General features: G+C 49.4%; 1 protein-coding gene across 7 annotated transcripts in view; it reads right to left on the bottom strand.

Annotated features, from left to right (window-relative positions):
- Atp11a (ATPase phospholipid transporting 11A) overlaps positions 1 to 14,729 on the bottom strand; it is a 111,270-nt gene that overhangs the window by 14,801 nt on the left and 81,740 nt on the right. For 4 of the 7 annotated variants that reach the window (XM_036209340.1, XM_036209342.1, XM_036209343.1 and 1 more), the window contains exons 18-26: positions 10,891 to 11,072; positions 9,175 to 9,426; positions 7,769 to 7,946; positions 5,836 to 5,938; positions 5,555 to 5,700; positions 5,037 to 5,096; positions 3,974 to 4,101; positions 2,990 to 3,125; positions 2,550 to 2,573 (exon numbers count right to left, since the gene is read on the bottom strand). In XM_036209340.1, coding sequence (XP_036065233.1) covers positions 2,550 to 2,573; positions 2,990 to 3,125; positions 3,974 to 4,101; positions 5,037 to 5,096; positions 5,555 to 5,700; positions 5,836 to 5,938; positions 7,769 to 7,946; positions 9,175 to 9,426; positions 10,891 to 11,072 — 1,209 coding nt within the window. The remainder of the gene's footprint in view (positions 1 to 2,549; positions 2,574 to 2,989; positions 3,126 to 3,973; positions 4,102 to 5,036; positions 5,097 to 5,554; positions 5,701 to 5,835; positions 5,939 to 7,768; positions 7,947 to 9,174; positions 9,427 to 10,890; positions 11,073 to 14,729) is intronic. The other 3 variants (XM_036209341.1, XM_036209345.1, XM_036209346.1) reach the window with 1 other exon arrangement.

The raw sequence follows: 14,729 nt of genomic DNA, 5'->3' as shown, positions 1-14,729 counted from the left end.
TGACTACCCGACACAGACCAACAATATACCTCCACCTGTGCTCTGACCGACAGTCTCGGCCCTGCAGGAATGTCCGCAGGCCAGCCCCACCTATCTGCCCGGTGCCAGCTCAGTCCTCTCTCCCTGGTTCTTCTTCCCTGAGGACGGGCACTCTCATAGCGTGTTTCCTAGTCACTAGAGCCTTTAAACCCAAGCCAATCTAATTTTTATATGCAGTAATATTCCGTAACAGACATGGCTTCTTCAGGTCACGGTGGGGACAGCTCTGCAGCCCTTTGAGCCCACTCCACACCCCATCTGTCAGCTGTGTGCTGGGCTCACTCACCATGGACAGCTAGCTACCTCAGCTATCCTCTAGGTCTGTTCTAACTACTGCACCATTCCAACTTGAATACCAGGCTGGGAACTTCCCAGGGGTCAGCGAGATAACTGCCTGCCTAGCATCAAAAAATGAAATATTTATGGCTTTTGATGTTAGTACAAAAAAAGATCCATAAGCAATTTTTAAGAAATTACTTATAATCCTGTTGTTCTCGCACTGCATGTGACCTATGAATGTTCCCATGGAACACTGATGACCTTTCTAGAAAGGTCTGTAGCAGCAATCAACAGAATGAACGTCTGTATTGAAGAATCTAGACGATGCATCTGGCTCCCCGAGGAGCATCAAGTGTTATAATCACTAGACTGTAAACCGTGACTGGGGATTGTCTAGGCACCCCTGCACGTGAGTCCTGCGAATCTGATATGCTTACACCCCCCAAACACCAGCTTAGCTAGAGGCCTGGGGCCAGGGTGGGGGGCGAGGGTGGTGTGCATGCCTGGAAACCAGGTCTCTTCTTTGGCCTCCCTTGTCTGTGGGGTGACCAGTTCTGCCATTCCCACCTCACAGACAGGTGTCAGTGCCTACCCTGAAGCGTGCGTCATGGATGTCTTGTCTCTCATCTCCTCGGCCTGACCAAAGCACGCTCCCCCATCCTGCCTGACTCTGAATATACACCTGTGAATTAGTGTCGCTTGGTCCACCCTGCCAGCCTCCTTTGGGAATTCTTTTGTGTCAAGACATGCACCACACATGCTGAACCTCCACTACAGCCTGTGTGAGCAGCGAAGGCTCAGGCAGGCGGGACCATCTCCACCTGCGACACTGGCTTTCCAGTCTCTCTTCTAGTTCTAATGACACCTTAACAATGGCTAATGGCAGAACTGTGGGTGACAGGTGGGGACATCGCATCTCTTCAGTAGCCTACACGAGGCCTAATGAGACCAAAAGGACTGTCTGAGGAGTGCTGACCTCCCATGACAGCAGCAGAGAGCTCACTACACACACAGGCTGGCACGGCTGGCGGAGACGCTGCAGCCTCTGGGAAGGCCTGCAGCCTCTGGGAAGTGAGCTCCCTGCTGCCCTCTTCCTAAAACAGCCAGCCAGCCACTGAGTCCTTCCTTCCCCAGTACTCCATCTACTCTGAAACTCAGACAGCTGGGCTGAGGTGGATGCCACAATGCTGGCACAGGTCAGGATCTGACTTCTGGCTATGCCTCTCACGATCACCTGGCTTCACACCACTTTCCCAGCCTGTGTATGCTCCTCTCTCAACCCCCTGTGCAGGGAAACACCAGATGAATGGTGCTTGAGTGGCAAGATGTAGTTTGAGAGTGAACAGCAAGCTGGGACCTGAGTGTTGAAGATGCGTGCATATTTGATGGCAGGTGCTTCTGAGAGGCTGCCTTATGGGAACTAGTGTCCTGGGCGACTAAGATTCAGATGACCACTCTGGCACCATGTTTATGGGCTGGTGGCTTACAGGCATTGTCTGATTTAAGTAAAAGACAACAGTAAACTACAGAAGCGTTTAAAATCCTTAAAACAGTGAAATAAATTTTAGCCAATCTTTGGGGTCAAATTCAGTAAGGCTGAACTGTGTCACAACACAAGAGAACTTTTAGTTGGCGGCAACAGAAACAAATACACGGGCAAACACATGGCCCACACAGGCCAGACGCTGGCGTTTCAACCTAACAGTTCTGGATCAACATGGGGAAGACGACAGGGGGGTGGGGGGAGAGCTGAGTAAAAGAGAAATGAAAAGCATTTCCATCTTCAAGCTCCCTGAAGGGATGACTAGGGAGGAGTTTTCTCTGATGTCGATTGCAGTGTTTGTCTGAACAGCCATCTCAAAACCTGCCATCATAACTAGGCCTAACGCTAAGCTCGGCACTTGGGGCTACTCGACGCCTCTTTTCTCTCCAGGTGGCACAGGGATGCCACCAAAGCAAGGTCCCCACCAGGCTCCTGTCCTTAATTTACAGTGACATGCAGACCTACGGGGTCAGTTTAATAAGCCCCTTCCACCAAAGCCTTGACAGAGACCCAGGGGGAAGACACCTTGCAGGGTCAGGTGGCTCTGATGCAGCAGAGGGCAGGAATGGCTACAGCTTTTCTACCAACAGAGCACACAGAAGAAGTCACATTTGAAAATATTTTCAAGAAATATTTTATTTGTAATGCACTCCAGAGACACAGAGAGGACAAACCCACGGTGTCTTACCATGCTTGTGTTGGTGGTCATTAGCTGAGGTGGGAAGGGAAGCAAGTGGTAAAAAGAAAAAAGCGAGAGACGAATAAAACAAACCCCAGAAAGTAGGCAAACAACAAGAGAACTACAGAGCTGCTCACTGTAAGGGGCCACGCTCACACACCGTGGAGCGATACTCACAACTTAACTCCCACACGAAAGTACATTGGCTGGATGAGACCACGGAGCCACTGGGATTAGCTCAGGGTGAGATGCACGGTGTGAACCTGCCAGGAACACCTCAGGACCGACCTTCCCCTAGAGCTGGCCAGTGTGGCACGGCCCTTCCTCTACGCTGCTCCACAGATCACCTAACCACAGGCCGACTGTTCTCACACAACTGCTCTACACAGTAACTGCGCAGGGTGGGCCTTATCACTAAGCAGTGAAGCCACAAGACGTTCAGTACTAACCTGTCCATTGCTGGTCACGGTTGTGTTTTCAAACATGAAATAAGCACCAAAGAAAAATACCAAAGCGTCAAATACGCCGAGAAACGTCCAGTAAATGAACACCCGCCAGCGGAGCAGCGCGTTCTTGGCGATGTCTCTGTTAGGAGAGGAGTGGGGTTAACTGTGACCGCTCTGCAGCGTCGTCTCTGTCCACATGTCCCTAAAGAGCACCCACTGTGACGGATAAATATGGCAAGGCACACATGCTCTTCAGACTTCACACTGGGCTACACACCAGGGTTCTCCACTAGCTTTTGAATATTTTTTTCTCCTGTATTCAGCTGTCACGTTGTTAAAGAAAACCTGGCGCACTCTTGTCTTCTGAATGGAATCAGCACACAACAGCACACGCTATTGACACACTGATCAGCAGACTGAGGACCTGGGCTTGCTACCAACCCACATGAGTTTCTAGGCCTGTTCAGTGCACTGGGGTTTGTCTGTAACATTCCATCTGTGCATGTCTGAAATAGCGCACACAAACACACACACACATTCACTCACTCACTCACTCACTCTTCCTCAAGCTTCAAGGTCTCATAAATGGCTAAACATTGTAATAAAGGCCCCAGAGCCTTTATTACATGGGGTAATAAAGGTGTGTCCTCTGCCCTGAATAGGTGACACCACCTGGCTGTGCAAATACGATCCTGTGGAAGCAAGTGAACCCCAGCTTTGAAACCATGCCCCAGGAGCTGACTGGTGGATTCTGCATTGCTTCCTCTGTCCCCTGTGCTGCACACAAGAGTGGCAGGGGCTCACACCTGTACAGGGCAGAGGCCCACACCTGTGCAGGGCAGAGGCCCACACCTGTTCAGGGCAGAGGACACACCTGTTCAGAGCAGAGGACACACCTGTGCAGGGCAGGGGCCCACACCTGTGCAGGGCAGGGGCCCACACCTGTGCAGGGCAGGGGCCCACACCTGTGCAGGGCAGAGGACACACCTGTACAGTGATGGGTCTCTCTTGAGCACTTCAATGCCCACGTGCTGCTCCATGAGGCTGTACAGGAGAATCGGGAGGGAAGTGAAGCTGATGTTGTAGAGAGTGAGATACGCAGTATCGTACAAAGTCTGCAAAAGGAGAAGCTATCTGAAAGGTGCTCCGGCCCGGGCGGCTTTAACAGACCGACGTGAGGATTCAGGTGACCTGGAGCTCACTGATTCAGCTGGAGTAGTTAGCCAATGTGCCCCAGTGTCCTCCTGCCTCTATCTCCTTACCACTGGCTTATGCTGCGATACCCAGCTTGGTATAGGTGCTGGGGATCTGAACTCAGGTCCTAATGCTTTTACAACAAGAACTTTACCAATTGAGCCACTTCCCTAGGCCCTGAGTACGTTATTCTTCAACCTGTAAAGAAGCTTAGACATATAGGATGCCCCTAAAACACGTAGAAGCCATTATTCTACAGAGACAGACAACTGGGACAGACTTCAAACTCCATGATGTAAATTCATCAGGTTTAAAATCCATCAGGTCCAGGTAGAGCTTGGACCCAAAATTTTGCAATTCTGTTCACTTTCACATTTTCTAGCCTCAATTAGCCTGGTCCTGGTGGCTCCAGATATAAGCCATTGGCCACTGTCCATCTGAGCACATGGTGCAATGCGTGGGGACAGGAAAGTGTCTGCCCAGGCAGCAGTACTGAGGCCCCCCTCCCAGGCCACATCTCTCTCATCCTGCATACTTCAGTGTCTCAGAACCAAGATGACCCCCCATGAAGGTTCCGGTGTGGGGCAACCCCTCCAATGTTATCTTATAGCCCAATCCAGATGCCCATCAGCGGTGTCACAGAGGCTTGTGTTTAGGAACATGTCAGCCTCATGACATCCAGTGTGGGCTGCCAACTCCTCAGCTCCATAGCCCGACCTTCACCTCTGTTGACAGGCCCCTACCAGATCTCCATGGGGGTCTGACTGCATGTTCCTGAAGAGTGTCCCCTCACTATAGCCCCCATTGGGAAGGGAGACAGGACTGATGAGAGTCCAACTCATGACATCAGACTGACCTGCTGAGAAAATCCGCAGAAGAACTGGTACAAAAACTGAGGGAAAATGAAGCAGACATTCTGAAAGGCAAGTCATGGCCGTTAGTTCAAGAGATGCACGGGCTTGCCTAGAGCTCACAAGCCATTGTCAACACACTATGTTTCACATGGGGGACTGTTCCGGCCTGGTGGACTTTGGAAATGCTTCTCTTCCCTGTGTAGTAACTGAAATGTACTCATCCATAGTGCACCCCGGTGATCACAGGGAGCGGAAGGGGCGCTCTGGCTTAAGAGAGAAGGGTGTGGCAACAGAGAGGTCAGCAGCCAGGACCTGCCTGCTGCGTGGAGAGGACTGCTTAAATGCCACACAACTCTCCCTTCTGGCTCTATGTTAAACTCTGAGAAGGTTCAAGAAGTGTCCGGAATCCTGTCACAGGAGCAACTACCTTCCTGACGGTCACTTCTTGCAGATAAATGACTCCAGAAACATTAAGTCACCTGATGAAGGTCTCACGCCACTGAAACAGAGAACTTCCTACCTTATAAAAGAAGTATTGCACAAGCTCAGATATCCTGATATAATAAAAATGCCCGTGAACAAGAAGCATCTTCTTCAAGTGCTTAAACTTGGGTATTGCATAGTCGCTGTTCCTTGCAGCCTGGCGACCCTCCTTCCCGATGACGCCTAAAACGAAGGGTGAATGTGCTGGTAACCAGAGTCAGCTAAGCCCAGGGGACCACTGCCCTGTGTCCTCTGCATGCTACGACACAGCCTTTGTCTACCTAGAGTGCAATCCCCACCGGAGCAGCAAGGGCTTACCTATGCCCACGTGCGCCTCCAGGATCATACTGACGTCGTTTGCACCATCGCCAACCGCTAAGGTGATAGGGTGCTCTTTTGAGAATTTGATTAACTTAACAATCTGGAAAAGAAAAGAGCGGAGTTTGTCTTCTCTGTTTGGATTTCCTTAAGGTTATTGACTGGGCAGAAGCAACAAAGACATAAAGCTGGTGTCAGTCACAGGAAGTTTTCTGCTTACAGCTCATTTACGGCTCTCAGACTGTCTCCTCCACATGGGATCACATCGCCTCCTAACAACTAAGGCATGATCAATGACATGACTTCACCAAGGCAGGAAGACAAAATTAGAGTAATGTTCAGGTACTGGAAAAGCCCGGGACCAATGCCAGCACTGCAGTCTGCAAGAAGGTGCCATAATTCCATGCTACTTGATATCAAACAATTTTTAAAGAAAGAAGCTGTTTTTAATGCTATTTTAATTTTCAAACCTGTCATGTGTAAAAATCAAATATGTCAACTTAATACAGTAAGTATTCTTCATGATTTCTTTCTCAATTTCCAAGTCCATTTCTTTATAGACCTCCCTGCATGCACTGTGCTTAAGGACAATGCACTTCCCCATGCACTGTGCTTAAGGACAATGCACTTCCCCATGCACTGTGCTTAAGGACAATGCACTTCCCCATGCGCTGTGCTTAAGGACAATGCACTTCCCCATGCACTGTGCTTATGGACAATGAATGTACTTCCCCATGCACTGTGCTTAAGGACAATGCACTTCCCCATGCACTGTGCTTATGGACAATGCACTTCCCCATGCACTGTGCTTATGGACAATGCACTTCCCCATGCACTGTGCTTAAGGACAATGCACTTCCATATGTACACTGCTTAAGTACAATGCACTCCCCCATGCACTGTGCTTAAGGACAATGCACTGCCCCATGTACTGTGCTTAAGGACAATGCACTTCCCCCATGCACTGTGCTTAAGGACAATGCACTTCCCCATGCGCTGTGCTTATGGACAATGAATGTACTTCCCCATGCACTGTGCTTAAGGACAATGCACTTCCCCATGCACTGTGCTTAAGGACAATGCACTCCCCATGCACTGTGCTTAAGGACAATGCATTAGGATATGAGACAGAAGAAGGGAAACTACAGATTGCTTTCTTGCTTCAAGACAAGGAATGGAAGTATACATGCATTTGTATAAATCAATTGAGAAGCCCAAAACAGCACTGGAATTCTCAGGCTGCAATCAGAGAAACAAGTACAGAAAGTTTACATGGAGTCAAGCACAGAAGAGGGTAGCAAAAAAAGAAAAAAAAAAAGCCATTGCCTGTCTTCTCTGAGAACTGCCTAGACACATTCTGGTTATGTCTAGTAACAGAGGCTAATTGGAGTATTGAAATCCCTGAACCTGGCTCTCTGTATGTGTCCTCAGCCTTTATGGCTGGGTCACCTGAGAGGACCTGATTTCCTTATAAGCAGTTCAGGGAGGCATTCTGCACCTGAAGCATGCTACTGTGAAGCTGCATCTCATTCAGGTTTATGGACACTGGAAAGACACCATGTTCATGTATGCATCCCACAGTACATTTGACATACTTAAAAAGAGACTTTGGGCATGCTCCCACAAGAACAGGGAGGGTACAGAGGACTGTCTGGAGTCCAAAGGAGGAGAGTCAAGTCCTGACTGCCACTGGCACACTGAAGGTGCTCAGCGAAGACAAATTCCCTTCCCCACACCCTTGGGGGAGACTCCCACGGCACTATAGTGTCTCTCTAGGAGGGTCCATCCATGCCCGACCCTCAAGGAGAATCTAAGATTCAAGTTTGAAATTTCTATGCCTCCCTAATTGTTTAGCAATCAGAGTCAGTGAGACTAAGCAAAGGCTTTCTCCCCATGCCAACCCCCCATGGCCCACTACTGGGCAGTCCATGACCTGGGCCTTCTGCAAGGGTGCCATCCGGCAGCAGAGCACTGCACTGCAGTTCCTGCAGATCTCCAGGAAGAGTTCTCTATAGTTGCCTGAGGAGCTCCCATCCTCTCGGGGCTTCATTATCAAGGACAGCGCAGCGCCATCGATGATTAAACCATAGTCATGCATATCTGTCGAAAGGCTGTTGGAGCACACAGAAGGGAAGGTCACTCAGTCACCACTCTAGTTTAGGACACCAGACACCGGGGCATCTACATGGCACCAATCCGTGGATCAGACGCACACAGTTTTCCTTTACGTCCCTTCACAGAACTGGAGCCTCCTCTTTGACTAGACTGTAAAGTCACATTGTAATGAAAATTCTTTGTGAGTCTGTGTGTCAGGCTCATACTGAGACTCCACAAGGTGGGCCTGGGAGGGCAGATCTTCATCTGTGGTCTCCATGCCGGCCTCCCTCGACCTGTATGGCTAATTCATCCTGGGCTGTCAGTCCTAGAGACATCACTGTTAGAACATGGTCAAAGTCTCCCTTTGCTGGGCTATAAAGGTTTGTTCTTTTAAAAAAATCATTTTAAATCATGTGTAACCTGTGTGTAGGTATGGGCACACACCTGCCAAGACCAGCGGAGTCTGACCTCCCAGGGGCCACCTGTGCTGGGAATCAAATGTGGACTTTCTGCAAGAGCAGTTCACGTCCTAACCACTGAGCTATCTCTCCAGGTCGCTTTGCTAGGCCCTAAAATGACAAAAAACATCCACAAGCCCCTAAATTCTGCAGCTCTTCTGCAGTGCTCTTCTTAAAACAGCCTAAAATCTGCACATGCCTAGAGGGCCGACAGCTTCTGCCAAATTCACATGATTGAGACGGTTCAGTAACAGTTCTGCTCTGCCTGAGTTTAACTCCCAGAATCTATACGGTGGAAGAAGAGAGCACTTATCCTCTGGCCTCCAAATGTACGCCGTGGCACACGCATGCTGATACCCACACAAATAGACACATGAAACAATGACTCTGGGTCAGAATCAAAGGAGACCATCTTCAGATGACTCGCCCAACACTGGTACGGGAGGCCCTTGTAAAATGTGTGAGTAGACCGGTGAATGCTCGTGGAAAGACCCAACTTCAGCACCACTGCTATCTCACACAAAGAGCCTCCATTATTACTAACTACCTTCTGACTTCTCCAGCAGCATTCCGAGGCTTCCACGATGGACCCACAAGGTGAAACAGCGGATAAAAATTTTACGAGTGAAAACATCTTTCTCTGTTCTCTACCCATCAGCTTGAAATTGCCTGCCCAGGCACGTGCAGCTGTGCCTCGCCTGAAGCATCTGTGTGACCCACAGAATGCCGACACTAGTGGCCCCCAGAGTCCCAGGGTCCCCGTGAGGTGGGAGGAGCTGCCTACCCTGAGAAGGCATCTCTGGCCAGGCTCCCGCTGCAGCGCAGCACTGTCTTGCTCAGCTCGAAGAGAACATCATGCAGGCTTTGCTCCTCCAGCCGTTTGGTGGTCAGCTCCAGCAGCTGCGTACCCCTGCGGAAGAGCTTGCAGGCGTAGCAGGTGGCTGAGGCCGTCTCCATCTTGTCTCCAGTGAGCACCCAGACCTTGATGCCTGCCTTCTGCAGCGCCTCAATTGTGTCGGCGGCTTTCTCCTGGAGCCTGGGGAGGAGAGCCCGGAGAGTGGGGGTCAGGATGCAAAGGCCGCCAGGTAAAGGACTTCAAGAACACAAAGCCGTCTAAATATTCAGCTCTATAAATCAGCACATGCAAGTGGCTGAGGGCCTATGTTGAGGACCCAAACCTGCCCCCAGAGTGCACACCATTCGATGACGTGCTACAAGGCCTCCAAACAAACACAGAGAGCTATTTAAGGAGGCTGTTCTGTGTGGTGTCCTTTGCTGAGCCTCACATCCTTCCACAATCCAGTATCATTCCACTTAGGAGAAGAGTCATTAACACCAGAAACAAAACAGGAAAATGGAGTCGAGGAAGAAGGTGTTATCTTTCCTTTTGTTGCCATGTGTTCTAATGCTGCTACTTACCAAACTGGAGTCCAGGTTCTAAGTAACATACCAGACGCTGGTAATAATGCTAGAGGCCCCAGAGCTAGCTAACGTTTATCACTGGCGTAACATGTGCCAGCACTGTGTGCAATCTGGCATGACCTTTCACCTCTACATAACCCTGCGGAGTCAGACGAGTCCCTGGGAGGATGCTCCTGGCCTGAAGTGTGGAGATGCCATTATAGCTGCACAGATGAGGAAAACCACCTCCAATCTCCTAATTTTTCTGAAACAGTAATAAGGGACCCGAGGCCCAGAGAGGTAAGTGTACCAATGTGCTGCCTCTGGATTTAAAGAAGTAACTTGTGATCAAACATCACTTCAATGGGACATCATATCTGACATCCCAGGAGGATGCATGTTCTATGTCACCTGGGCTACACAGTGAAACGCTGTCTAGGAAAAACAATGGTTTTACTGTCCCTCACCCTACGTGCTCCTGGTGTCCACGTCCCATGGCCTCACTCCAGCCGTCGGAAGCCCCTCCCCAGGGCAGCCCCCCTTTCTGCACCACCACCTCAGGCCACTGCAATGGTTCCTTGGCCTTCAACTTGTAACAGAATTCCAGAAGCATTCTCATAATTTTATCAGCTATAGCTACTGGTTTTTACAACAGTCCACTTCATTAGGTTCACTTTCTTCAACAAACAAGGACAAATACATTGGAGATATTAATATCTACCACGGCAAGCTGTGTTCAGAAGAGCCAGCAGCAATTAGGAAAACAACTACGAATTCCTTTCTAAGGAGTGAAAAGAAACTGGATCCTCCATGTGTAACATGATGTAAAGATGTTACTTCCACTATCTGGAGGGGAAGTGGCCTTTCAGGCATCCTATTTGTGGTCAGTAACACACCACCCAGCTATGGTTTCCTGGGTTGTTACTCTACATGAAGGAAAACAGGTGAACCATGTCCTTAGGAATAACACACCAGCATTGGACATGTGTGCTGTCTGCCCACCCACTCTCATGGCCCGCTCGCATCTGTAACTGTGGACGTGTTCTATCTGCCCACCCACTGGAGTCTGTAACTGAACAGACACATGCGGCAGCCTTACCGGTCCTCAACCGCTGTAGCGCCGAGCAGAATCAGGTCCCTCTCGATCTGCTCATAGGCTTCAGCTAACTTCTTCTCCCGGTCTTGAAGGGCCACCTTAGCAGCCTGCAGCACTTTGCAAACACCTTCATATTCCTCTGGCGCCAGCCGCTTGTAGGCAACACACAGGGTTCGCAACCCCTCCTGTGGACCACAAGTCAGTGTTTAATCTGAATCCAATGTTACTCGCTGAATGTATTCTCAGGCCTTTCTCATACCCATCTCTGAAGAGAACGAGTCATAACCCAACCACCCTCAAGGGATTACTGAATTACATTAAACATGGACAACCATGTACATTATAGAACTGTAACCAATGATACCTGGACCAGGCCACTACCCAGAACATAGACTTTTTCCTTCATGTAAACAAAGGGAGTTCAATTTAAGCTTTCCAGACATAATTTGTAACATCCAAACCTGGGAGTTTGTCGGGATTTGATGTAATGAATACCAAGGAAGCCTGCAAGGTTATTCACCCACAAGCTGGGTACAGGGAACCTAAGCTTTAAGGATGAGGGGCTCTGGTGTGTGGAGAGGGCGCAATGCAGCTCTCAAGGCCACATGGCTGGCCACTATGCATCACTCCTGCCACGACACGCCAAACTGTCACTGGATGACGGCTCTTGAGGGTTCCCTGGGTGTCTCCTGCTCCTTCCTCTTCAGTCCGTGTGCAACAGTGTGATGATACTCACAGACTCCTCAACAAGCACTGCAAATTCTGGAGTTTGGATTTTAAAGACGTTCCCTGTTACCTGGTGTCAACACTCCTCACAGCGCTTCAGACCACCTAGCCTGTGTCAACAGTTCTCATCACCCCTCACAAGGGAGAGAGGGGCACAAGGCCGAGGAATCATAGACAAGGAAGTCTCCACAGACAACAGCTAGAATTGCCCAGGACGGAGGGTGCTGGGAGTGGAGAACCAGGCTTTTAGAAACAAACAGGCCTTTGCTTGCAATGGTAGACAGGGACTTTCTACTGTGGTGACATGAGGTGGAGGTGCTTTTCCCCAAGCCTCTTGCTAAGCATGACGAAAGTCCTGTGTGAAACACTTCCAGGCTGTACAAAAGACAGTCACACCTGGAGACCACTGTAGAGCCCCGCCCTCATAAACACACACAGTCATCCCCGATAGCACACTAGCAAACTGGAGCCAACAGCTACAGAAGGGCTGCAAGCCGTGACTGAATGGGACTCATCCCTGAGGCCAGGCTGAGCCAGCCTAGGAAATGGGCTAATGTAACATGAGGATCTGAGCTGAAGGAACTGCAGGAGCAACGCAGAGCTGTGTTCACAGTGGTCTCCGAGAACTACTCCAAGGCCAGCAGAGGGCAGGGACTCTCTCCCCTCTGCACTTCTGCTGGACACTATTCAGCATCACAAATCCCACCAGAGTAATTTGATGAGGGAGGAGCCACCAAACCAGAAAGAATGCCTTTCTAAAGACTGCATGTGCAGATGGCCAGCGCCTAGGGGCAGAAAATCAGGAAGAATGCACACCTCTCATGAAATCCCAGGGCTGCTACACGAGTGCAGCCTTGGCACGGCGGTGACGTCAGCACAGTCATGCCGGCTGCATCTCACTCGCTCCCAACGCTCACCTTGGGAAGGGAACCAAGGAAACACTCCCACCCGTAATTATATCAGCAGGAAACCATGTGTTTACTCATGGAGGGAAGGACTCATAGACCGCAAACTACGAAACACTGGAGAACCCACAGACAAGTCCAAGAGCAGAAAGTGTTTCCACGGAGTGCAAGGTCTCACGTTGTTAAGGTGGCAACTCAAAGCCATTTGGAGTCTTGGGATGCGAAGGAGCTCCCATGGCGTTCTCTGCAGGAACTCAGGGAATGCCAAGGTGCTTGGAAGAGCATGAGGATTTTAGATAAGAATAAAGTTGGGCGTGCATACACTCTAGTTTCAAGACCTACTAGCACACGACAGTAAAGACACTGTACTGGGGGCTGGAGAGGTGGCTCAGAGGTTAAGAGCACTGGCTGTTCTTCCAGAGGTCCTGAGTTCAATTCCCAGCAACCACATGGTGGCTCACAACCATCTATAGAGATCTGGTGCCCTCTTCTGGTGTGCAGGCATACATGCAGGTGGAACACTGTATACATAAAAAATAAATGCATCTTTAAAAAAAGAAAGAAAGAAAACTGTACTGAATTGGTGTATGTGTGGGAAAGGGGCAGAGAGAGAGAGAGAGACAGAGAGAGAGAGAGAGAGAGAGAGAGAGAGAGAGAGAGAGAGAGAGACAGAGAGAGACAGAGAGAGAGAGGGGAGAGTAGGACAGAACTGAGGCCCAAAACAAACCCTGGAACATCTGGCTAGATGATTTAACAGGAAGAACAAGATCACTCTGCAGGGATAAAACCGTTCCTTCAACAATGATGCTCAAAGAATGACACCCACTTAAAAAATAAGACAGTCTCCTTCACCTATCACTACACATAAAGTAAGGTCAATGTCTTAAATTTAAAGGCTAAAAGTGTAAATTACTTAGAAAAATACAGGATAAAGTCTTCATAATCTTGTATTTGGCAGCAATATCTTAATTACGATACTCAAAACAGGCAATTGAAGAAGAAATGGGTGACTGGATTCGAAGGGAACAATGGTGCTCTCAGCATTACCTACAGCAGTTTTTACTTGGGTAAAGCTTTAATTGTTTAAAAATAACATTGTGAATGTGGGGCCTGCAGGCTCCTCAGTTCACTGCCTGAATAACTGCTGGGCTGGGGAACTCAGGGAGAAGTGTGAATCACCTGAGCTGTAGGGTGGATCTAAGTGTTCCGGGACACATGTAAGCGAGGCTATCCTGGTTGTTTTTTGTCAACTTGACACAAACCTAGATACAGCTGGGAAGAGGGAGGGGATCTTAACTGATAAAATGATGGGGCATTTTATTTTCTCAACTAGTGATTGATGTGTGAACTCTTGGTCCACTGTGCGTGGTGCCATCCTTGGGCAGGTGGTCCTGAGGTACATAAAAAACCAGCCGAGCAAGTGGATAAGTAACATTCTTCCACGGTCCCTGCTTCAGTGCCTGCCTTCCTAATGGACTATGATGGGGACAATGTAAGCAGAAATGAACCCTTTCCTTCCCAAGTTGTTTCTGGTCAAAGTGTTTTGTCACAAAGTCTTACTCAGGGTTTCTGTTGCTGCAATGAAACACCATGACCATAAAGCAAGCTGGTGTGGCCTGCTTACAGTTTCAGAGGTTCAGTCTATTATCATCATGACAGGGAGCATGGCAGCGTGCAGGCAGACATGGTGCTGGAGTAGCAGCTGAGAGTCCTATATCTTGTCGGCGACAGGAAATGGTCTGAAACACTGGGTAGTATCCTGAGCACAGGAGACCTCAAAGCCCACCCCCCTACAGTGACACACTGCCTCCAATAAGGCCATATTTTCTCATCAAAGTCACATCTCCTAATAGTGCCACTCCCTATGATATAATGGGGAATTACATTCAAACTGCCACACACAACAGACATCCTACCTAAGACACTGTAACAACCAATGGCCCTGAAGTTCCTGGAAGAGAACAATGGATGGGCAGGCCCAGAGGCCAAGCACAGCCATCAGGGAGCTACAGAGCACAGCACATTCTCAGCATCCCCAAAGGTACCAGGCAGAGCAATTCCAAATCCTCCAAACAACCTGAAGCCACGGCTTGAAGGAACATGCTGTTTCTGAGGAGCTTGACTACTTCTCTGAACAATATTCTGGAACTGCAGGAACGAGAAAGATCCAGCAGCCCATAGGGCAAAGTTCACAGTTGTGACCTGCCTGCA

The sequence above is a fragment of the Onychomys torridus genome, chromosome 17 (genome assembly GCF_903995425.1).
Source record: "Onychomys torridus chromosome 17, mOncTor1.1, whole genome shotgun sequence".
In the NCBI taxonomy this organism is placed as follows: domain Eukaryota; kingdom Metazoa; phylum Chordata; class Mammalia; order Rodentia; family Cricetidae; genus Onychomys; species Onychomys torridus.
Note: the sequence above shows the minus strand (reverse complement) of the source record. Positions and strands in the feature narration are given on the sequence as shown.